The 26,301-nt window shown below is 36.1% G+C and overlaps 1 protein-coding gene and 1 pseudogene across 2 annotated transcripts in view; both read left to right on the forward strand.

Moving 5' to 3' along the window:
- The first annotated feature begins 1,284 nt into the window (after positions 1-1,284).
- LOC120245935 lies at positions 1,285-1,889 on the forward strand (annotated as a pseudogene).
- SLC6A15 (solute carrier family 6 member 15) overlaps positions 1,741-26,301 on the forward strand; it is a 43,389-nt gene continuing 18,828 nt past the window's right edge. Inside the window, exons 1-4 of one of the 2 annotated variants that reach the window (XM_039253165.1) lie at positions 1,741-1,860; positions 20,257-20,721; positions 24,525-24,682; positions 25,284-25,410. In XM_039253165.1, the coding sequence (XP_039109096.1) occupies positions 20,433-20,721; positions 24,525-24,682; positions 25,284-25,410 (574 nt within the window). In that variant the 5' untranslated portion in view covers positions 1,741-1,860; positions 20,257-20,432. The remainder of the gene's footprint in view (positions 1,861-20,256; positions 20,722-24,524; positions 24,683-25,283; positions 25,411-26,301) is intronic. The other variant, XM_039253166.1, reaches the window with a different exon arrangement.

The following is a 26,301-nucleotide window of genomic DNA, read 5'->3' on the forward strand; positions in this document are numbered from 1 at the left end:
AGTGAAAAAAATGTAAGGAGGGAATATTTGTAGGCAACTAGGCCTTCTTTGTACTGCTATAAACCATTCTTGGAAGCATACAAAAACTTTCCCACAGATAAGCCTAATCCTGATTATGGGGGACATGGCTCCACTTATTTTAATTCTTCTCAGTTGTTATTAGTATTATTTCCACTGTATATCAATTTCAGAATATAAAACATGACATATATCAACAGAAATATTTGCCTGTCACCAGTATGTGAAGTAAAAAGCAAATTATACACGATGTTTCATAAGAGGTTTATTGGACCTGTTTTTATTTTTTCCCCGTGGGACATCTGTCAGAGTATTTATTTACCCATGGCAGGGGAGGAGGATCTAGGGAATCAGATCTAACTTAATACTTAAAAATACTTTAAAGATGAGATTGGAAGAGACCAAGATAAAGCTCTCTTGGCTGCATTAAAAGCTAAGGATTAGTAGCAGTGTTCTGACCTGAAATGTAGGTCTTGTGATTTCTTTCCAGGAGATTTCTCACTGTATGAAAAACCTGTCTGAAATGGCCTTGTTATTTAATTCAGTCTTAATTGGATACAAACCGTCAAAATCTAAGGGATTGTTGAAATGCCCAAAAGTGCACAAAGGTATTTTTCAGTAGTAACATTAATCGTTTGGAAGTGAAAAAATGCCCTTCATCAAGTCACTGAACCTTTCCGCTATAATTGGTTTTAGGCTTATTTTGCATTTCTTTCCGTTTTGAAAGTTTCAAGGACATACAATTTAATCTCTAGAGCATATGCCCTGTTTAGGGGAAGATTCAGCCATTTTCAAATGAAAGCTAAGCTTTGTGCTCATTGATGTATAGTTTAGAGATTCTCCACGTGGCTTAATTATATGTACGTCTTGTTTGCTACAGAAGTGAGTCAGCCTTCCTGTTTTAAGGAGACCCCGGGAGGAAGAGTCGGACGTTAAGGGATCCACACAGGGTGAGGACCAGCTCCCTGAAACAGCCTTTCCTAACCTGGCCGGAACCCCTGAGCGCTATCAGGCCAACATTTGGTGGAGAAACAAATGCCCAGACTGCTTTTCTTTTGCAAGAGATGTAAATGCACAGGCTTGGAGGTACAGCTAGGGAAAAGGCTTCTTTGGGTCACCCACTTCTTCTAGTCCCGCCACCGACTCTAGGAGACTCTTCGAGGGTTGGAGGCAGGACCGTTTCTATTGTTATCCGCGTTGAGACAAAGGCGCGGGGCGGGCAACTGGTGCGGGTCCTTTGCGTTGGATGGGTTGAGGGGGGCTGGGATGGCGGGGCGGGGGGCGGGGACCCGCTCGCCTTTGCTTGCGCGCGTACCGGCCCGGTCGGTGCCGCGCCTGCCCCCTCCCCACTACCCCCCCCACCCCCCCGGGGCGCAGGCTGGACGCGGCCGGGCAGCCGCAGCGGCCTCTGCGTCAAGGAGCGGCGGCGCGGGGAGGTGCGGCGCCCCCCCCGGGCGGCCAGGCTCCCCGCCCCCGCGGCGCCCGCAGCCTCCCCCGCTCCCTCGCAGCCGGTCGGCGGCCGCAGCGCGGGCGGGCCGGGCACGTGGGCGCCTCCGTCACACCCTCGCTCACACCCTCACACACAGCCGCACGCCCGCATCTCGTGCTCCTGCCCCGGCAGCCGCAGCCGCGCTCGGGCGCCCCTCGCAGCCGGCCTGCCCAGGGCGGCGACCCACCCCGACCCAGCCCAGCCGCAGGGCCCGCCCGAGCCCAGCAGCCGCTCCCCTCTGGACCGCTCCTTCGCGGCCTCTGTCGCAGCCGCCTGGACCCGACCGTTTGGCCGCTGCCGCTGCTGCTGCTGCGGGACGCGGAAGGAGGGAGACGCGCCCGGTGGAGACACGGGTACGGTAATGACACGCTCCTACGGCTAAGGGCACGGTGTGAGGCAGGGCGGGGCTCGGGCGGCCTCCCCGGGGACCGGGACGCGAGCGGACCTGACGGACGGATCCCGGGAAGGACTTGGGCTGGGTCCTTGGGGGAGGGGAGGGGTGGCGGCTCTAAAGCTTTTGAGGGTGAAGTTGGGCTCAGCAGGCGACCCTTTCAGGCTGTGCCTTGCACCTGTGCCCGGGGGGGGGGGGGGGACGAGAGCAGCGAGTAGGGGAAGCACATGGGTTGAAACGTTCCGCCATCCTTCCTGCTCGTCGTGGAAACCGCCTACAGCATCCCCGAGATCCTAGTCGTTTCCGAGTCAAATCGGGGCGGGCGGTGCTGGGGGCGGGGGCGGGGGCGGGGGGAGTCGGACCGGGCACACCCGAGACGAAAGTTGGTAGGGTCGGGACGCAGCGACGCGCTTGCGAGGTTCTAGGGGAGTTAGGAGCCGATCCCGGTGCGAGTGGGCGGTGGGGCGGGGAGAGGAGCCGGGCTCATTCCTCCTCCGCTGCTCGTCGCTTCTGGCCACCGTCAAACGCGATTGCCCCCGGCGGTGTGCGCTTCACGTGACCCCCGTCCCCTTTCGCCCGAGGCGTCCTGCGATTACTGGTCCTAACGTGGGCCTTTGGCCGCACCAGGCACGTGGCTACGGAAGAAAGCACGGCCGGCGTGTTGCTGCGCATCCCGGGATTTGAGAGTGTGGCGGTGAGACGGTGGTGCGGCGATTTCAAGGAGAGGGCGGGAGGAATGGGATCACCCAGACCGGTTCCACACCATTCACGTGGCCTGTGTGTGCCCGGCCTGGGCCGGGAGGGGCTTTCGGATCCTGACACACAGGCACAGGAGCCTTAGACATTGTGAGCGAATCGCAGCGCCGAGCCGGGACACCCCGGGGACAGGTGTGCCCCTCCCGCCGCAGAGGCCGCCAGAGCGGGAATTCGTTTCCGTTGAGTCGAGGAGGGGCCGTGGCCGCGTGTGGGCGCGGGAAGCCCCCAGGCTCGCGCTCCGTGGCGTCTCGCGCTCTCCCCGGTTTGCATCCCCATCCTGCCCAGGGAAAGGTTGGAGTAAGACGGGGCGGGGTCCGCACTCTGGCGCGGTGACGTCAGCAGTGTTTGGGTGCTTATGCAAATGAGGCTGCGTCCGTTTCTCCCAGTCGGGTTGTTACCTTCCAGGCCTTAAAGGTAGACCCAGCCTTTCTTAGTCGGCACCGTTTGTATAGTTCCCTACCCAGAAACCCGAAGGGGACTGGAGGGTTTGCTTTGTGGACTGCGTTTAAGAGCCTCATCATCCAGGGTTTTTTTTTTTTTTTTTAAAGCTTTTTATGCCTGGTTGCTTTTCGGAGATAACAAGAAACAAAGTGTTTGCTTTAGGATAGTGTCATTCTCCAAGGAAGCAACCTTACAGAACTTCGTACCCCACCTTGCCTCCTTTCATTTCCACAACAACAGTGTTCAGATGCAGACCTACGTTTGTCTTTGACGCCTCTTACTAGGTTTGACTTACTAGTAAGCGCTTAATAGGTACTTGATGCAATGGATTTTCCTTGAAGAGTACCTGTCTCCTTATATTCGGCATATTCGATCATCAGAATCATATTTCATTTTTGTGTGCGTACCCTTGTATCCACATGATCAGTGATACATGTTGATTTATTGGAGTAAAATATATTCATTGGCCATTTTCATCCAGGTGAAACATGTAATTTTTTTTTTTTAGGAAGGCAGCAATTAACACTATTTTGAAAGGAAGACAGTCTCTTATATTGACAAATCTTTTTTTCTGATTGTATGTTGTGTTCTTGATTCAAGAATTACTCTGTACTTCCATATATGTTAACTGAACAGATAGTATTTTAATGGCATTAAGAAACATATTTATTCCTGTTTCCAAAAAATAAGTGCTCTTTCATTCAAATAATAACATAAATAAGAAATACTGTATTGGTTTGTTGAGGCTGCTAATAGCAAAACACCATACACTGGGTGTTTTATAAATAACAGAAAATTATTTCTCATAGTTTTGGAGGCTGAGAAATTCAAGGCACTAGCAGATTTTGTGTATGGTGAGAGCCTGCCTTCTGGTTCATAGATGGTGACTTTCACTGTGTCGTCACATGTTATAAGGAGCTAGTTAGCTCTCTGGAGTTAGTTTTATTACCGTAAAAGGCCTCATCTCCTAATATGGTTACCTTCAGGTTAGAATTTCAACACAGGAATTTGAAATGGAGGACACAAACATTCAAATCATAGCAGATAGTAGAAGAATTTTTAAATTGGCTAATAGCTATTTGAGATACCAATAATCAAATGAAATGCCTTGTCAATTATTAACTTAAGATATGTTAGAATAATTACTAAAACCAAAACTCTATTATATTTGTAATCATAAATTTACCCAGCGATCAGAGTTCAAATTTTGCTGTGTGCATGTTAGAAAATACTGGTCGTCCTGTCATAAAATAAAACTTGTGTATGAATAGGTAAAAAATATGTGTATTGTGTTGAACTCTGGGTTTATTACCCAGGTAATTAAAAAGTCATTAACTTAGAATGATAGACCTGAAAGAGACCTTACTGATTATCAAAAGCTCTGAAAACTTTTACTTCTCAATTTACTTCTCTACTTCTTTTGGGTAGTGTGTTAACTCTTTATTACTACATACATATGCATGTTTGGATATATTAATATATTCCATGCAGAGTAATATTAAAATGGTTTCTGAGCAGATGGCATTAACAGAAACCTGTGGGCATAGTCTGATACAGGAAAACATTTATTTTTAGTTTTTTGGTTTTTTTTAATTTCTGAAAGAGAGAGCGAGAGACAGACAGACAGCGTGAACAGGGGAGGGTCAGAGAGAGAGGGAGACACAGAATCCGAAGCAGGCTCCAGGCTCTGAGCTAGCTGCCAGCACAGAGCCGGACATGGGGCTCGAACTCACGAACTGTGAGATCATGATCTAAGCCTGAGTCTGACGCTTAACTGACTGAGCCACCCAGGTGCCCTGCAAGAAAACATTTAAAGTTACATGGCAGGAATCTTTATATTTATTTCCAGTTTCCCTTGTAGCTTAAAATAAGTCCTAACTACTGTTCTGGACATATATGGTAAACTTTTAATGAATTTACCTACTTAAATACTAACTTTGACCAATAGTGATTTTCTCATATTTCTTTGTGAATAACAAGCCCCAGACACTGGGCTACAGGGTAGTTTTAAATGCACAGGATCAGTTGTTGGAGATCTGTTTTCAGTCTTGAAGGTCACATTATTTCCTTGTGATTCATGCACTAAGGTATCTTTTCACAGAAGATTCATTGATTGTTATCTTTAAATGAAATGCTTACACTGGGAGCTTTTTCACCTGTCAGATTGACAAAGATAAAAAAAAAAATTACTCACTGTATTGAAGAAGGCAGAGGGAAACAGGCTTGTGACAGTACAAGTTGAGACAACTTTTATAAAGAGCCACTTGTCAGTATTTACCTAAATCGTAGAAGCACATAACCTTTGATCAAGTAGTTCCACTTCTAGGAATTTACTCTAGAGATATGCAGATGCCAGATACGCAAAACCAGTTGCTTGAACATTGAAGCGAATTATCAGAAATGACCTAAGTATATACTCATACCATGGTCTATCATACAATTATTAAGACAAAACAAAACAAACAAATAAAAGACAAAAAGCGAGCAATTGTAATGAGATCAAAAGTTTTTGAAGACTTAAGTGAAAATGCAAGAGGCAGAGTTATACATATGGTGACAGTTATGAAAAATGAAATGGGTTAGGTGGATGGGAGAACACACATATTAGCTTGAATATATACCAATACCTGTGGAGGACTTTGGTGACTTATAGGGAGGTAAGGGTGGGACTGATATGCTGAGGGAATGAATGAGAAGATACTTTTTACTTTATGCCCTTTTATACTATATAACTGTATTACTTATTACAAGTATAGATTAAATATATTCTAAAGTGAAGACAGTAGTTGGGGTGTCTGGCTGGCTCAGTTTGTAGACATGTCATGAGTTCAAGCCCTATAGTGTTGGTGGTGGGCCTATCCAGGCATCAGATGCTGTCAAATGAGTAAGGTCTAAAAGTCAATGTGCATTTTGGCTCCATGATTTTTGTAGTTTCTGAATTTATAAGAAAGTCTCTGCTTTCAACATTAGTAGTAGTAAAATTATATTACAGCAGCAAATGAGACTTAGTGGAATCATTAAATTTAGCCAGTTTTATAAGCATAAAAATAAAAAAAAATTTTCCTGAGTTGACGGGTTTTTAAATAATTTTTATTTTGAGATGGTTATAAATTCACATGTAGTTGTTAAAAAATAATACAGAGAGCTCTGTGTGCTCTTCACTTAATTTCCTGAAAATATAATATCTTGAAAAACTGTTTTACAACATCATAATCAAAATATTGACATTGATAAGTCAAGTTACAGAACAGTTCCATCGTTGTCTTATCCTTTATAACTACAACCATATCACTCTGATCTTCATATTTATTATTTTGCATTTCAAGAATGTTATCAAAATGGAATCTTATAATATGCAACATTTTGAAGTTGGCTTTTTCCACTTGGCCTAATTGTCTTTAGATTCATATGCAAGTTGTTGTGTATATCACTAGTTTGTTTATTTTTGAGTAGTACTCCATGGTATGGATTTACCAAAGTTTGTTTAATCATTCACCCATTAAATGATATCTGGGTTGTTTCCAGGTTAAGGTTATTATGAATAAAGCTGCTATGGATACTCATTTATAAGTTTTATGGAAGATAAATTCTCATTTCTCCCTCATAAATGCCCAGAAGTGCAATTGCTGGGTTATATGATAGTTGCTTGTTTAGTCTACCAGAGCACTGTACCCTTTTACATTCTCACCAGCAAAGTATGAATGATCCAATTTCTCTGTATCCTTGCCAGAATTTTGTCATCCCTATATTTTAGTCATTTTGACAGGTATGCAGTGACATCTCATTGTAGTTTTAATTAGCATTTTCCTATTGGCTAATAATGTTGAATCTCATTTCATGTGCTCATTTGCCATCCAGATATCATATTCAGTGAAATGTCCCTGTGTGTCTTTTACCCATTTAAAAATTGTTTTTCATTGTGGAGTTTTATGAATTTCTTATAGATTCTAAATACAGGCCTCTTCCTAGATATGTGGCCTGCAAATATTTTTCTTCCAGTTCTTTAGCTTATTTTTTCATCCTCTTATTAGGTTCTTTAACAGAGCAAAAGTTTTATGTTTTGAAGTCCAGTTTACCAAATTTTGCTTTGATGGATCTTGCTTTTGATGTCATATCTAAGAGCTCTTTGCTTAGCTCTAGGTTGCAAAGATTTTCTCCAATGATTTATTTAAAAAAACTTTTATAGTTTCATGTTTTACATTTAGGTCTGTGATCCAGTTTGAGTTAAGTGTTGTATAAGGCTTGAGCTTTAGGTTGAGGTTATATTTTTACCTAGAGATGTCGACTTGTTCCAGAACCATTTGTTGAAAGGGCTACATTCTTCCTCCACTGAAATTGCTTTAGCACCTTTGTCAAAAGTCAATTGGATGTATTTGTGTGTGCCTATTTTTGAGTACTCTCTTCTGTTTCATTGATCTATGTGTCTGTCCTTCTGCTAACTTCGTATATATAATCTTCATTACAGTAAGTATACAGTAAGTCCTCAAATCAGGTAGAATGATTCCTCTCACTTCATTCTTCTTTTCTAAATTGTAGCTATTTTATTTTTCTGCCTTTTTATATAAATTTTAGCATAATTTTTATTTATAATTTTTTTTCTGGGATTTTATAGCAATTGCATTAAACTTGTGTATCAATTTAGAGAGAATTTACATATTTGCTGTTATTTTCCAAACCATGACATGGTAGGTATGTCTGTTTATGTATTTAGATCTTTTATTATTTTTTTCATTAGCACTTTGTAGTTTTCAGAGTAAAAGTATTGTCCATGTTGTGTAGATTTCTTGGGATTTTCAACATAGACAACCAGAACATTTGCAAATATGGAAATTTTTCTTTCTTTCTTTCCAATCTATATGCGTTATATTTCCTTTTCATGTCTTATTGCATTATCCAGAACTTTCAGTACAATGTTCACTCTCATACTTTTATGAGAGTGGGCATTCTTATCTCTGATCTTAAGGGAGAAGCATTCAGTCTTTCATTGGTAAGTATACCGACTGTATGTTTTTGGCCGATGATTTTTATCAAGTTGAAAGTTTTCTTTTATTCCTACTTGGATTTTTTGACAATTTTTAAATTACAAATGAATATTGAATGAATTTTTTTGAGTGCTTTTTCTGCGTCAATTAATATAGTTATATGCCTTTTTTCTTTAGCCTTTATTATGGTATGTTATATTATTCATCTTTGAATATTGAACCAGCCTTGTATACCTAGAAGAAAGGCCATTTGGTCATGGTGTATAATTCTTATTATCTGTTGGTGAGTTTTGTTTATGATATTATGTTGAGGAATTTTGTATCTGTATTCATGAGGGGTATGCACTTGTAGTTTTTGTTATTGTTTTTTTCCTGGTATTATCTTCTTATGGTTTTGGTATCAGAGTAATACTCGCTTCATAAAATGAATTGTGAAGTGTTCCATTATCTTCTGTTGTCTAGAAGAGATTCTGCAAAGTTGGTGTTAATTTTTCTTTAAATGTTTGGTAGCATTTCCCGTTGAATCCAGCAAGGCCTAGAGAGTTCTTTCGTGAGAATGTTAAAATAATGCATTTCAGTTCCTTAATAGATCTAGAGCTGTTATTATATGATCTGTTTGATATTGGGTAAGTTGTGATAGTATGTGTTTTTCAAGGAATTTGCCCATTTTATCTAAGTTGTTAATTTATATGGTACAGTGTTTTGCTACTCTTCCCTTGTGATCATTTTGATGTCTACATGTTTTGTTATAATAATCCCTGTTTCATTTCTGGTGTATAGCTGCCTTAAACATAAGGGTGACCACATTGAACTTGATATGAGAATAACTAAATGTGTGTTTCAAGGTTAATATTTATCTTATGGTTAAAATACAATCACTGCATGGGTTTAAAATTCTAAGGCACATCCATTTTACACAGGTCTAGCCCCTTTGTGAACAGTTCCTTGGACAATATTTTAAATTTCAGTAGAGTTAAATATTTATGCTTCCCGTTAAATTCAATGAATTTATCTTCCCCATAGGCAAAGGTTTTAATTATTTGTTGCTTACATAGCAACCCCCCCCCCATGCACACCCAATCATTTTTATTTTTTTCAGATTTGAAACAATGGTTTATTTGGTCTCTTTAGCTTCTGTTACCTTTCTGGTATTATAATTTAAAACAGTAATAAATCATTATTTCTTCTTATTCTTTGTGTTGGTTGGGCTCAGAGGAATACTTCATCTGTTCCAGTTGGTATGTGGACTGGAGATAGAATGTCAGTGCCTTTGTTCTTGTGCCTAGGGCTTCAGCTTAAATGGGCAGAACAATCTTAAATGGGCAGACTTAGACTTTCTCTCCCTCTTTCTTTTTTTTTTTTTTTAATGTTTATTATTTTTGAGAGAGAGAGAGCAGGGAAGGGTCAGAGAGAGAAGACAGAATCTGAAGACAGGCTTCAGGCTCTGAGCCAGTTGTCAGCACAGAGCCTGATGTGGGGCTCGAACCCACGAACCGTGAGATCATGACCTGAGCCGATATTGGACTCTTTTTTTTTTTAAATTTTTTTTTTAATGTTTTATTTATTTCTAGGAGAGAGAGAGAGAGACAGCGTGAGCAGGGGAGGGTCAGAGAGAGAGGGAGTCACAGACTGAAACAGGCTCCAGGCTCTGAGCTGACAGTCAGCACAGAGCCCGACGCGGGGCTCGAACCCACGAACCGCGAGATCATGACTTAAGGGAAAGTCGGACGCTTAACCGACTAAGCCACCCAGGCGCCCCGCCGATATCGGACTCTTAACGGAGTTAGCCACCCAGGTGCCCCTCTCTCCCTCTTTCCATCTGGGATGTCTAGTGGGGCAGATGGACTTTTATATACAGTGCCTGAATTCCAAAAGAGTGAAAGCAGAAATGGCCAAGCTTCTTCAAGCCTAGCCTTGGAACTTGCAGTGTCACTTCTGCTTTCTACTGGTCAAAGCAAGTTCAATTACTTCTAGAATTCAAATTAAAGTTCAAGTATAGCCCAGAATTAAGACAAGGGGAAATAGACTCCATTTCCTGATGGGAGGAGTAGCAGACATGTGCAGCATTGGGAGGAATTGCAAACATTCTTTTTGCAAACAATATACTATAGGAAATAACTAAAAAAGATCATACTTGACATTTTATGATGATAATGAATAAAACTTGGTAATGAATAAAACATTTGCCTAAGAATTCATTTTTCATGACATGATAATACAAATATATAAATAAGTGTAATATTATATGCCTGTAGTCAGCTAAAAAATGTGTCTACCCACTAATTCTTGGTACTTGTGAATGTCACCATATTTGGAAAAAGAGTCTTGGCAGACATAATCCTCTAATGAAGAGATTATCTTGTTATGTCCAGATTGGCACTACATGTCACCACAATGTCCTTCTATGACAGAGTCAAAGGTAATTAGACACACACAGAAGAGGAGGAGGCAGTGTGCGGCTGGAGGTAGAGATGGGAGGGATGTGACTATAAGTTAAGATATGCTGGCAGCTTCCAGAGCTAGAAAAGGCAGGGAACAGATTGTTTCCTAGATCCTCTTGAGGGAGGGACCTTCCCATGAGTTGATTTTGGTTTATTGAAACTTACTTTGTATCTCTGATTTCCAGATCTTTGAAGAATTCATTTATGCTCTTTGAAGCTATTAAATTTGAAGGAATTTGTTACAGAATTCTCAGGAAATGAATACAGTGTCTAAATCTGAGGTGTTCTTATTATACAATTTAAGGGTTTAAAAGAACTTTTGTCTATTTTTAAAATGTTTGAGATTTATTGAAATACTTAGTTAAGTAAGATTTAAAATCTGTCCTTGATTCCAGCAAAAAATACATTCCAATTTATTGAAACTACCTTATAATTATAATTTTGAGATAATTGCAAAGTCACAGGAAGTTACAAAGGGAAATCTTTGTGTACCCTTCACCTGGGCTTTGTCAATAAATGTACAGTACAGTATCAAAACCAGCATATTGATATTGGGATAGCCATTGAGTTTTTCAGGTTATGCAGACATTGTCCCTGCCTGTGTGTGTATATATGTGTGTATAATTTTTTGCAGTTTTATCAAATGTGTAGCTTCATGTAATACTTAACCACAATGAAGATACTGAACTGTACTGTCTCACAAGATTCCTTTGGCTTTTAAAGCACACCCTAACTCCTGGTGACCACTGTTCTGTGGTTCATCTGTATTATTATGTTATTTTACCAATGTTATATAAGGGGGAAATTATGCAAAATGTATCCTTTTAATACTGGCTTTTCCCCCAATGCAGCATCATTTCCTTGAGATTCATCCAACTTATTGCGTGTATCAATAATTCTTTCCTTTTTATCGCTGATATTGGATGACAGGAATGTGCTACAACTTAATTAACTACTCACCCATCGATGGACATTTAGGTAGTTTTCAGTTTGGGGCTACTATAAATAAAGATGATATGAACATTTATGTGCAAGTTATTGCTTGAAAATAAGTTTTTATTTCTCTGGGATATATGTCTAAGAGTGCAAATTGCTGGTCAGTGTGATAACACACTCATTAGTGCTAAAAGAAACTGCCAGCTATTTTTTAGAGTGGCTCCTATTTTATATTTCTATTAACTGTATATGATTGATCTAGTCTCTCTTCATCCTCACCAACTTTTGGTGTCTTCACTTTTTAAAATTTGTTTTCAATTTTAGCCATCCTGATAGGTGTATTATAGTCTACTTTTTTTTGGCAAAATATATAAAGTTTAAGTTATGATTTTGCATTATCATTTGTGAAAAAAATACTTCTCTTCTTTTGATCGGTTCTGTGATTACTGTTATCTTTTTGCTTAGTGAAAACATTTTATGTAAAGGGGATATAATTTGCAAAAGAAGTACTTAGGTTACATTCTGTGTTGTTGAAATTTTTTGTATGATTTATGAAGAGCATTAGTTTAGTGTGTTATAGAATCCTTTATTTTTTCCTCTCACAATTATTCCATAACTATAAACTTCTCAAGGTGTGTCATTTTTTTCTTAGGTGTTGCAGTATGGTTTAACATTTTGTTTTTATTCAAATAGTCTTTACATTTTATCCTATATATTAAGAATTAGAAAAATAAATTTCATTTGTATCCACAATAAATTGCAGATTTAGTGTTCATAATTGGTGCATATTTAAAGAAAATTTTATTCACTAAAATTTGTAATTGCCCAAGTTGGGGAGATAATTTGCTATTGTTCTAGTTCTTTATTATAGAATATTAAGCTTGTGGCAAGTACCAGTAATTAGCCAGTGCAGGCATGTCTGTTTGAGTCGTCTCTCATCTCTCAGATGCAAGTGCCTGCCTGTTATTTTAAGTCTGCATATTTTCACTGGAAATTTTAATTAGAATTTAATAAGTTACAAAAGAGGTTGTAACAATAGTTTAGAAGCTAAGAAGTCTTGAAAGATGGGGTATGAATTGCACAACACTATGAGTTAATTATATATTAAAGTGAAAATATTAGTAAGACTAATTAAGACAAATACTGAGAATATTATTTATTCTCTTAACAATATCAGGAGTAAAAACGTGGTATGACTACAAAGCCTACAGCTATTATGACTCACTTTCTGCAAACAAATTTGACAATGTAAATGAAATGGATAAATTCCTTAATAAACACAACTCACCAAAAATAACACATGAAAAAGAAACTTTTGGTAGCTGTATATCAGTGAAATAAATTGAAATTTTTAGTAAATTGAGTTTTTAATTAAAAATATTCTCTGAAAGAAAACTCCAGGCCCAAATGGCTTTATTGGTGAGTGCTGTCAAACATTTAAGGAAGAAATAAAACTAATTCTACATATTCTCTCAGAAAATAAATGATAGACCATTTTAAAACTCCATTTATGAGTCTACCAAAACCAGAAAAGCAAAATCTAAAAAAAATTATAGATCTATGTTCCCATAAATATAGTTGGAAACATCCTTACTAAAATATTTGAATATTGATTCCAGTAACATATTAAAAAGGTAATACATCTTGACCAGTGGGATTTATTTCATAATGAAAAGTTGGTCTAAAATACAAAACCAATTGATGTTATACACTATATTGATAGATTAAGAAGTTGTATTATTGTCTTAATAAAGGTAAAAAATTATGTGTCAAAATTCAGCTGTTACTCAGGATAAAAATAAATGACCCTCACTGAGCTAGGAATAAAATGAAGCTCTTCTAAACTGACAAAAGGCAGCTATGAAAAAAAAAATCCATAACTAACATTGTACTTAGTAAAATATTGAGTACTTTCCTGTTAGCATTAGGGCATAGATGAAGATGTATGTCCTTAATACTTACACTCAAAATATTAGTGGGTTTCCGAGCCAGTACGGTACGTTAGGAAAAAGAAATTAAAGGTAAACAATTAGAAAAGGCTAAAATGTATTTATTTACCTTTAACATATTGTGTATATAAAAATCCCAAGGGATCTTAAAACAACAGCATCAATTCAATTTAACATTGTTGCAGGATAGGAAGCCTATATTTAAAAATCAGCTTTTTCCAGAGAGAAATTAAATAAGATATAAATAACTGAAGAGATATACCAAGTTCATAGATTGGAAAACTCAATGATTTAAGATGTCATGTGCTCCCCAAATGAGTTTATAGAATCAATATAATCCCAGTCAGAATTATAGCAGCTTGTTTTTTTTGGGGGGGGGAGTAGAAATTAACAAGCTGACTTCAAAATTTATGTGGAAAGGCAAGGAAATAATCTCAAAAAAGAAAAAAGAGCATTAAAAATGCTTAGGGTTGAGAAACACTGAGTTAGAAATTTATTACGTTGATATAAAAATGTTTTCAATCTTGTTTTAAGTACTTTAAAAGAGTTTTTTCCTGAAAAATTACATATAAAGATAATTAAAGCAATGTAAATATAGGAGAATGAGAAAGATTTGTAAATATAAGTCTAAATTTAAGTAACATAACATTCTCAACATTTATTATGTTGAATAGAAAGACATCAATTGTTTTACATTTATAATGTTGTATTTTTTAGGGTTCTTTGTTTGCAAGTTGCAAAAACTGATGCTGCCTAAGAGACAAAAATAAAATAAAATAAAATAAAATAAAATAAAATAAAATAAAATAAAATAAAGAAGAAATACTGGCAAGGCTCAGGAGCTCAGGGGCTCCAAGGAACAACGGGGTGCTTGGCAATGAGATGGAAAAGGGCAAGAATGAAAACAGTTCTTAAAAACAGGAACCAGAATCCATGACTACAGTAGTAGTTACAGCCAGGGCATAATGCCTTTAGAATTGAGTGAGAGGCCAACCTTTTGATCTCTTTGTTTTTCTCCACAAGAATCAAAATCCAGGGAGGGAAATTCTAACTGGACAAGTGTAGAAGATTATTTTCAAAGATGGTGGCAGTATTTTTCTCTTCTCTCTACTTGTACCTTTTGCAAATTGACTTTGTTGCTTATGCCATCAAAAAGTGGTGTTTATCCATTCTTTAATCAATCTGGACTTAGCTATGTGACTTACTTTGGCCAGTGAAACATTAGCAAATGCTAAACAGGGCTTTACTAGCACTTGCATGTTGGGCTTACTTTGGCTGGAGTTGGAACTCTGAGTTTATAATGTGAACAAGTTGGAGCTAGCATTTTGTAGAGACTACATATAGGAGAACCAAAGTGCTCTGGCTGTAGGCTGCCTGCTGCCAGAATGTGAGTGAGGCCATCTTAGACCATCCTTCCCGACTTGAGTTGATAGATGACTGTAGTGGCAAAATGACCTGAGTCAAGATGAACGAAGGAACTGATCATCTAAGCCTGGTTCAAATTGCAAATGCACAGAATCAGAAGCAAATAAAACATTTGTTTCCACTAAGTTTTGGGGTAATTTGTTATGCAGCAATAGAAAACTGGTACTAGAAAAAAAGTGATGTTAAAACAATTTAAACATATACCATTGGCTCTAGACTTACATTATTCTTAATAAGGTAATTTGCAACAAACCAGTTGTAACATAATACAACTCTAAGAGGAATGATAATCATAGCAATGAAAGAAGATGTATATTGAGTTCTCTCGATGTGCTGCCATATATCCAAGCGCTTTATATTAGATAACAGAGTAACTTAGCCAAGGTCATAGAACCATAAGTGATAGAACTAGGATTTGATCTCAGTCTATTTCTAGAAACTAGATACAACTGTCTGGCATCAATATATGTCTCTTCATAGCAAGAAATATTAATTTCTGCAAGATCCCATTAAAAGTAGATAAGGAGGGTTATATGAAAATGTGAAGAGGTTGGGGCGTTATCCTTTTTTCAGCTATGGATTTTATATTTAGAAGGCATCCTAAGTTGCTTCCTGATATGAAAGATGAGAACATTCTCATACTTTTATCTCTTTCTGTCTTCTCCCATTTAATTCCCAATTGTGTTATTTTTTAATTTGAATTTATGTTTTTCCCTAAACATACTTCATATAGATTTTAAACTTTGTTGCTTGTTTAAATTATGCTCACTTCTATACTTTAACATGGCTTCTCTGTTAGTGAGGACTTCACTTTGTTTTCCCTCTTGGTTGGCCAAAGTGCATGATCTGTAACCTGTTCCCCTCCTTCCCCAGTAGGGATCATCAGATCTCTTATGGATAAGAATATTTGCCTGTGACCTTTATAATTGAAATACAAAATAATTGAGTACAAAAATTGGATATTGAGTACTTTTTCCTCTTAATTTAGTTTAGTTTTGTTTTAGAGGTCATTAAATATCCTGGGAAGTATTTTTTCCCCTTTTCTACTGTTTGAAATCCCTAGGAATTTTTATGCCAGTATTTTTTAGTGTTGAACCTTCTGTATTATTATTATTTGAAAGTATGAGTATGAGAAAAACTTCTGTTAATTAATATTTTAGTGTTTTATGTTATATTAATTCTATTTTCTTGCCTGGGTACACCAATTTTAAGTTTGTAGTATCACCTTTATCTGACTTCTGTTTCTGTTAGCCTTTTCTCAGAATTACTTTAAAATATTTGACTCTTAATTCATTTTGAGGAGTTTCCTTAAGTCTATTCTCCATGCCTATGGATGTACCTGTAGCAGCCTTTATTTGTTTCTAATATGCCTTTTATTCTTACAATGAATATTCCAATTTCTGTATTTAGTGTTCATCCACCTAACTTTTTTCTTCCCATTCATCTTTTATATCTTTTATTTGATTTTTTTAAAGGGGGACTTTTTAATCTTTATTTTACTGAACCTCTGAGTTTTTTTAAAATAAGTAATCTACTTGAAACTCTAGAGCACTCTGTTTCCTGATATATATTTTCTACCTTTGTCTTTTGCTTATGTTTCTTCCCCTCTCAACTACTACCACTCCATCTCCCTGGTTCTATATAAAACCCCTTTCCTTCTTAGTAATTACTTATGTTTGAATGTGCAGAGTTCTATCTTGTCACACTTATTTCATAAAGAAATTCGTGCCATTCAAATGGAGCCTAGATTGACTGGTCTGGGAAACTCCACATCTACAATTCAAATTTATTCTCTGGAACAGTGGTTGTCAAATTTTTTCAAGATAGTCAGAAATATTTTAGGCTTTGCAGTCCATACAAAGTGACTCTGCGGTTGCAGCACAAAATTAGCTATGGAAAAGATGTTAATGTGTGGGTACAGCTATGTTCCAATAAGAATTTTATTTATCAAATCAGACAATGTGTTATATTTGACCCATGGGCAATATTTTATTGACCTTGGATCTTGAATATCTGTTGCTCAGGGAAAGACAGGATGCCTTTACCAAGTAATGATGTAGACTGCTAATGCAACTCGTAGGTGCAGAGGAAGTACAGTAAATGATAGCTTGATTATGTCACAGGAATGGTTTGTGCCAACTTGGCAGAAGCTGTGCAGTTCCTTGAGACTGATTATCCTACTTCCTGTGTGGCTTGTAGAGTAATGGTTCTTTCTAATCTATGTATATGGCCTACTTTTATTAACTAGGATCTTCAGGTAAGCTTTTAGAATTAAAAAAAATGTTATCTCTTAGAAAATTGGGTCTTGAAATGTGAAATTAATTTGGCTTCCAAATTGTTGTCTTATATACTAAGTTTTTACAAATTCATTCAGAAACTCAATTTATATCTTTACATTTGTCTTGATGCAGTCTCTGAAAGGAATGTCTCTGACTCAATGAGTATAGGTCCTTGGAGTAAAACATCAAAAATCCCCTAAAACAACCAGATGTGTAATAGTGCAGAATACTTGTACTTATCATAAAATATTATTCTGTCCTACTTCTTTGAGTTCATTCATTTGATAGACAAGTTGAAACCTTGAGAATGTGAGATGAGTAAGATAAAGCCATTCTCCAGGCAGAGCATATGGCCTAGTCAGGAGAGCTCTAAATACATGCAACAGCCTATTTAACATCCTTTTTAGTATGTTTAATATTATAAAGATTGCCTAGGACTGTTGTACCCTATAATCTGTATATATAGTTAGATAGATTTCATATGTTAGATATATTTTAGGCATTTACAATTTAAATTTTAAATTTTGTTTACATTTGATATTGATTTTTTTTCATGGAAAATATGAACTCTGGGTACTCTGATAGAAACTTTAAAAAAATTGTTACTGCTTATTTTTGAGAGATAGAGAGAGAGAGAGAGCGCACAAGTGAGGGAGGGGAAGGGGGAGAGGGAGACACAGAACCTGAAGCAGACTCTGGGCTCTGAGCTGTCAGCACAGAGCCTGATGCAGCGCTAGAACCCACGAGTAGTGAGATCATGATCTGAGCTGAAGTCGGATGCTCAACCAACTGAGCCACCCGTGCACCTCTCTGCTAGAAACTTTTAAATCTAAGCTTTGCCAAAGGATATTGTATGTACATTGGTATGATAATTCATTTAATATCTAAAACACACATTTAGCAGTGTCCAACGTTGTTATTTTTCATTTCAATTTTTTGTTTGTGTATTTTTTCCACAAAGATTTAGAAACGTATAGAAGTACAATTTCTGAGATAATTTGGGGAAGGTTCATGAGGAACACTGTCTAAATTTTTCTTTTTGATATGGTGGGTGTTTTTACTGTAGATGTATTTCTAAACCTTGGTACATTCCTTGCCTTTTTATTTGTATGGAAAAAGGAAAAAGAATAGCTTATAGCCTTAGTTTATTGAGGAAACTAAGGCTGAGTGGGATGACTAGGAGAATTTATACCACTAAGAAATAAAAGAACTAGGATACAACTCCAGGTTTGTCAGATTAAAGCCAATACTCTCATCTATGTATCACTCTTTCACTGTGCCAACAACTTATCTTTAGATAATTCAATAAATGTAAATGTAGATCTTTACATAATTCTTGTCTCACAATTTCCTATATGTCAGATTGTTTCTTCAGCAAATCTATTTGGAAAATTAGCTTATTTCAATTTTTCAATGGCTGTATTTATTTATTTACTCAACTAATATTTACTGAACTCTCAAGGAAAATAAAGTAAATTAAACAAACATAATCTCTAACCACTTAAAACTACTTCCACATCAAAAACTTGTTGGTGTCTTAACGATAGTCACCATGAGAAGTTTTTCACTTATTCTAGAGATGTATCTATTATTTAAAGTATTTTGGGAATGCTGCTTTTTCAGAATTTTCTTCACAGTCTTAACTCTTAATCTTCACCAAATCCTAAATGAGTGTTTATTCTTAGGGTATATATTTTAATTGGGAAACAACTGAACACCACCTCCAAACATAAAGGCAACCAATAAAAGTTACATGGTCAAGTTAATGAATTCCTTTTTTTTTTCTTCATTGAGTTACCTAGCTCCCTGTGTTGTTCCTGAAGATTATAAGTTAAAGTATGATGGGCTATTTCTCTGACTTTGAATTTGAAGTCACATCAAATAATTGGGTTTTTTTTTGTTTTTGGTTTTTTTTTTTTTTCTGGCAACAAATGGCAGACCTCTTGGGATATTATTTCAAAGTCTCTTGACCCAATCTTGAAGAGAAGCATTCATATGTTTAGTCACTTTTTGAAATAAACAATCTCATTAGTTTGCAAACATACCCTATAGACTTACTTGAGTCTATATTTGAACAGAGAAAAGGATATGAAATATAAAATGAAATAAAAGGAAAATGCCAAAGTGGTGGCAGTATGTTTTTTGGGTCATTTGAGAGAATGTTTACGCAAATAATAATTTTTACCACTTCCTGCATCTTTTTTATCCTATTCTTTATGTTTGGTGTGGCCTCACTCTATTACTGCCCAACTATAATGCTGCTTTTATGCAACATTTCTGATCTCTCCTATACTAATGATGTTGCATCATATAAATTATGCAACATAGTATAATTGTTTGGAATGTGCCTTTCACCCTATCAGATATAAGCTCCTTTAAGGCAGACATTGTATAATTTGTGAATGTTTGTATCCCTGAATTGTAGCCCTATTACAATGAATATCAAGTGAGTGAACAGAATACATGAACAGAAGACATTCTGTATAAGACAGATTTATAGGGATGACATGTAATAATTGCATATGTAATTCTATGAGGAATAAAATAAGGAATGTACTTTAGTCAGAGAGGGAAAAAGGAAAAATTAAGAAAAAGGGTCACAAAATAATTACTAATGAACACCAATTTATTGTGCATTAGAGTATATCTGAAATCAAAGTAGATTTATGTAAGAAGGAAGAAGTTAGTTAAAAGAAAATGTGTCTGGAGGTACCTGGGTGGCTCAGTTGTTTAAGCATCCTACTTCAGCTCAGGTCATGATCTCACTGTTCAAGTGTTTGAGCCTGCATCAGGTTCTGTGCTGACAACTCAGAGCCTGGAGCCTGCTTCCAGTTCTGTGTCTCCCTCTTTCTCTGTGCTCTGCCCCTCCCCCCCGCCCCGCTCATTCTCCCTCTCTCTCAATAAATAAATAAATAAATAAATAAATAAATAAATAAAATAAACGTTAAAACAAAATGTGTCTGAAGCACATGTGTACTTTACAATTTTTATACTTCTGTTAACATTAAACTATGAAGGGCCAAGGATATTCATATGTCTCATACTCTGTAGAAAGAGTTTTTCTCATAAAAACTAATAATAAAGAGTCTTCAGTATTTTAAATATATTTCTCATTAAATATTATTGTTTTTCAACTTAAAATTTTACAGGTACCTATAGAATTGGACATACAGATCCAGGATCCATTCAAACTATATCACCTTGAATCAAAGATTTATTTGATACCTTCCTCCATCTTTTATTCATATCAGTTAACATCGTTCAAAAAAAAGTTGACAAATTTATCATAGGGATTTTTAAAAAATAATAATAACCAAACTTTCCAATGCCGAAGAATAGCAAGGTGGTGAAAAGAGAATTAGACGATGAAGTTATTGAGTCTGTCAAAGACCTTCTCTCCAATGAAGACTCAGCTGATGATGCTTTTAAGAAGAGTGAACTAATTGTTGATGTTCAGGAGGAAAAAGATACAGATATTGAAGAGGAATTGGAAGTTGAAGATGAAAGACCAGCTTGGAACAGTAAACTACAATACATCCTGGCCCAAGTTGGATTTTCTGTAGGTTTAGGAAATGTGTGGCGATTCCCCTATCTGTGTCAGAAGAACGGAGGTGGTAAGTTTTAGGGGTTTTTGTTTTTGTTGTTCAGTGATACGTTGCTAAGTAAATTGTAATTGACTGTTTCAAACAGCTGTTGTTGTTGCTGCAGTCTCATTATTTCAGAAAGTATGAATTCCATTGTAAAGCCAGGGAGACTCCTTTGTTGGAAGTAAGCTCACCTCTGTTTTCAGATTAGGTTTCCATAGAGGCAGATGGCTTGTTATGAATACTCAAAGAAAGATTTCTTAAGGGTAATACATTCTCAGATTCTTTCTGTGGATGTTATTAAACATCTCTAAATTACTGACCTTTCTAAGAAATGTTAGAGGCATTCCTTGTGCCTGTCAGTTATTCTCTTTGGAGAAAAACCTAAAGTTTCTGATGTAAGACAACACTGGTGAAACAGGTCATAAAGAATCTTCTCTCCACAATTTATGAACTCTGAATTTGAAATAATTTCCTTTTTCCATACAAAAATTGCATATAATGTAGAATAATAATAGTGTTCAAATGCTGGCCAGAATTTTGTAGATCCCAGTAGAAGGGATTTAACCAAATAATTAATGTAATGCCAGACATTCTTCATCCTTAGATATCATATATATTTGATTCCTAATTCCATAGTATTTGGGGATAATGTTTAGTTTCAAAAAAAAACTTTAAAGAAATTAACATCCTCTCTGGGTTCTACTCCTATTTTGCTATTTAGCAAAAGTTGTCTTAAAAGTCAATAAAAATATATACAAGGGAATGGCTTGTTCATGTAGGACACAAGCTCTCTAGGATACTAAAGTCAAGTAATGTTAAGTTAACAAACATTTGGGTTGAAATTTAATTATCTATATATGTACATGGATTAAAAACTAAATAGTAACTGAATTTCATCATGCAAAGGGTAGAAAGAATATTTTGGTATTTGATTCCAATTTGTGATAGTTTAGTTGACTAGACAAAAATATGGTTTTATATTTGATGTACAAATCAAATGAAATACTATAATCATTCATTTTTGAAATTTCTTTTTGGGTTAAAAGATAAAAAGCTAAGGTGTTCTGATGACAAAATATATTTATGATCTTGCTTAGTTAATTCAACCAGGCACAAAACAACAGGTTTGGAAACAGTAGCCTGTTAGACAGATCTGCCTGAGAAGTAAGAATCAGTACCTCTTGATGTCAGTGATGGGATGCTTTATACATCACTCCATCGAAACTGTATGCTCCTTAGCTAGTCATTAACATCACATAGGAATTATTTATCAAGTCAGGTATAAGCAGCAATGTACTACCCTGCTTTTTCTTTCTCATGAGTCGTCCCATTTGCCAAGACTAGAAAAAGAGGAATTCTGATTTTTAAGCCTTTCACCTTATGAGCCTTACTGACCATACTATTAAGGAAAGAGGCTGTCTTGGTTGAAGTCTGCCATCCATTTAACACAAATTTTGTTTTGGTGGATAACTGAAAGGATTTCATAGTTAGAAATTAGTTATTAGCAAGAGTGGCTCCTCCTTATTGTCATATGTAAAAGGAACCAAAATGTTCTTCCTATTATTGTTTCTTGTCTTCAAATAAAATATACTAGACAGTGATATAAAATGCCAGTGGACTTTATTATTTCAAAAGTGCTGTCAGAATACAAAAGGCTGTATCCAACATGCGGTATAGTATTGAGCCTTATGGGTATTTGAGTAGTATTTTCTGGCTGTTGAGTCAACCAGCCTCAGACTAGTTGAATCTCATTCATCTGTCACTTGAGGCATTTTATGAATAATAGAACTAAAAAGTGATAGAGCCAGCATAAGTTGATTTGTTTTAAGATATTAAAGTACAGTGGTTCAGCTTAATAAATAGCGTAATATGGAAGCTACCAGCTCACGATTGAAGTCAATTTGGCCTTGAAACTCGGCTCTTTCCCACTCTAGCCAAATGACCTTTTCCAAGTTAACTTACTTCTGGTTTAGTTCCCACACTTGTAAAATGAGGATAATAATGGTACTTTCTGCCTTGGATTCTTGTAAGGAATAAATGAGTAACTACATGTAGCATGCCTAGAAATGTGCCTTGGCAAATAGTAAATGTTCATGTATATCTTAGCTATGCCTATTTTTCATATGGAGGTTAATGTTAGAAGAAATTTGAGTCAGAAGAAAAGTTAAGTATCTAAGAGAATGTCATGCATGCTTAGTTATATAACTAAGGAAAGATCGCCAGCTTTAATTCATTCTCTCCCTCTCTAGTCATGCACATATATATAAATGCATTCACATTCTAAGATTAAGTTCATGTTTAAAATGTTCTTTCAGTCCTTTGGGAAACATTTCCAGGTCATTAGCACCTGAATGTTACTAATCATTTTAAAAATTAGATTTTTTTATTGTGTGTTTTTTAAGGGCGTTTGTTGAGATGAGCACTGAGTGTTATATGTAAGTGATGAACCACTGGGTTCTACTCTGAAACCAGTACTCCATTGTATGTTTATTAACTTGAATTTAAATAAATACAATTTTAAAGAACTAGATTTTTGATAGATCTGTTTTATAGGCTCATGCATCCATGCTTTACATCACATTCCCATTTGTAGAATCAACTTAAATCCGAAAGACTGAAAATCCATAATAAGAAAGTAGAGATTTTCTATAGATGACTATATTAGGGAAATTCTTGCACATAGTCATTATTTCAGAGATATATACTGAGATCAATAATTTGAAAAAAAATTAATGTTTACTTCTTAAGCAGAATAACCACCAGAACAATTTGAACAACTTCTAAAATCTATTCAATACCATTAAATAGTTTTTTATGGGAAAATACAATAAATGGCTTATTTTATTATTAATGCATTTGATGCATTGACACCAATCAATTGCATGATTTACTTGACAGTATCTGGTTGGACAGAACTTCATATAAGAAATTTGAATGAAGAAATTCTATCCTAGAGGTTATTTAATGAATGATTTGTACATGTATTCTTATGTAGGAATGAATACATTTCACGTTTAACTTTATCAATTAATAGAATCTAATACTAACATTGTCAAACAATTCACATTCTAAAATAATTAGTAGTATGTCTTAATTTGAGATTTAGCTATAAAATAATTTTTAAGTATGAAAGCCTTACTACAAGGACAATATATATATGCACATGTATTTTATAATAGATATTACATACCTTAGCTTTTCACTCAGTCTCACCACCCTTTCACAGAATTTTGGAAAACAAAAAATTCCTGAAATGTACTTGGTAAATGAAGTACGTATGGGGGAAAAATCACATTTGTCTGAGGTAGAAGTTCTTTTTCTTTTTTCAATCTTGTCAGCCACTTCTCCCCTGGTGTTATTCAGGGAGAAAAGTCAGCTTTAATACTATAAAATCTCATTCACTCTAATTTATCTAACTTGGAATGCTTGATTTATATAAGTTTGAGTAGATTTAATAAATCACTTGATGAGCATTCTGTGAATAAGATTTCTAGAAGTTTGTGAAACCTAGTTGAGAAAACAATTAATTTTAAGAAATCAATTATTTTTATGGAAAATGAAGTCATACTCTCTCAATAAAATGAAACTAAAAACTGTTTTCTTACTTTAATCACAATTTTATTTTTTAAAATAAAACCCTTTGTAGCAGTCAAATTTGGGTTTCAAATACCAGAAAGTTTAAAATGATGAAACTTCATTTTCTTTTAAAGTCCTTTGTAACTATACTGTATAGAAGTTCAAATATTGTATTTTATGAGACTTTCAAAATTAGTGTATTCTCTACTGTTACTGTTAAATATAATCTATTTTATTTGTTCTTGTCTCTGTAGGTGCCTATCTTTTGCCATATTTAATACTGCTTCTGGTAATAGGTATTCCTCTTTTTTTCCTGGAACTTTCTGTGGGTCAAAGAATTCGGCGAGGAAGCATTGGTGTATGGAATTACATAAGCCCTAAACTGGGTGGCATTGGATTTGCAAGTTGTGTAGTAAGTTTCCTGGTATGGTATATGCCATACAATTTTTACAGGGTTTGTAATTGAATAGTTTACATTTATATGAAACCTTTGAGTTTATGTATTTCTATTCAGCTCTTTAATTGTGTGTTTTTTTTTTTTAATATTTTTATTTATTTCTAGGAGAGAGAGAGAGAGAGAGACAGCGTGAGCAGGGGAGGGTCAGAGAGAGAGGGAGACACAGGCTCTGAAATAGGCTCCAGGCTCTGAGCTGGCAGTTAGCACAGAGCCCGACGCGGGGCTCGAACCCACGAACCGCGAGATCATGACCCAGCGAAAGTCGGATGCCTAACCAACTAAGCCACCCAGGCGCCCCTCTTTAATTGCGTTTTTAAAAAACACCATCAGAGTTTGCACTAATAACATAAACCAAGCTGTAAATATTAATATAGGTCAATCTTGATAATGCATGTTAAGACCTATGAGAGACATCTTTTTTAGAAAAGATAATGTGTTTCAAATAAAAATGAAATTAGGAGGATTTTTTAAATGTTGCATAAGTTTTATGCATTTCATCTCATTTCCAAGGATGGGCATGAGAAATGTAATGTAATCTCACTGTTTTGTTTTGCAGGTGTGCTTTTTTGTGGCTCTTTACTACAATGTCATCATTGGCTGGAGTTTGTTTTATTTTTCTCAGTCTTTTCAGCAACCTCTACCTTGGGATCAATGTCCTTTGGTGAAAAATGCTTCACATACTTGTAAGACATGTATCATGTGTTTTTGTATATAAAGATCATAAAGTTGCCAAGGGAGTGAGATTTTGAGATATTTTTCCTTTTAAAATAATGTGGAAAAATCTGTCAAAATTATTATCATAACAGGCTTACCTCACTTTTAGGATTGGCAGATTTAGAACAGAGAGAACTTTGGCACCATGTAATTTCACTAAGTCTTCCCAAGTTATGTTATTGTGCCCCATGGTGTTAGGTGAAAATAAGTCATGGAGATGAAAGGTATAGCATAAGGAATATAGTAAAGAATATGTAATGACATTGTATGCTGACAGATGGTAACTATGCTTATGGTGAGCATCATGTCCTGTACAAAATTGTCGAATCACTATATTGGACATCTGAAACTAATATAACATTGTCTGTCAATTATATTTGAGTAATACAATTTTTTTTTTAAAAAAAAGGACATTCAGGTAATCATAAAGGAGATAATAGAATAAAAATAAAATTAAAAATAGGAAAAAAAGAATTTGAATTGAGTAATTGTTTTTATGCCTCTTGTTCTGTTGTTTCATAGATTTCCCATCCCTTTTTAAAATCCTAGAATGTAAATACAGGACAATTCCCTATAGTAGTGATGTCCAGTAAATGTAGAATGAAATTCACATGTGTAGTCTAAAGTTTACAAGTAGCCACATTTAAAACAAAAAGTCAGTGAAATATTTTTCCAAAATATTAACATTTCAACAAATAATATAAAATTATTAATATAATTTCATTAGTTTTCTTGTACTAAGTCTCTAAAAAAACATTCTTTGCATTTACAGCAAATGCCACTTTAGATTAATTTAATGTCAAAAGTCACATATGACCAGCAGCAAGCAAATTTGACAGGTCTGCCCCAGGAAGTCAGTC

The sequence above is a fragment of the Hyaena hyaena genome, unplaced genomic scaffold (assembly GCF_003009895.1).
Source record: "Hyaena hyaena isolate Hyena2069 unplaced genomic scaffold, ASM300989v1 scaffold_442, whole genome shotgun sequence".
Lineage (NCBI taxonomy): Eukaryota > Metazoa > Chordata > Mammalia > Carnivora > Hyaenidae > Hyaena > Hyaena hyaena.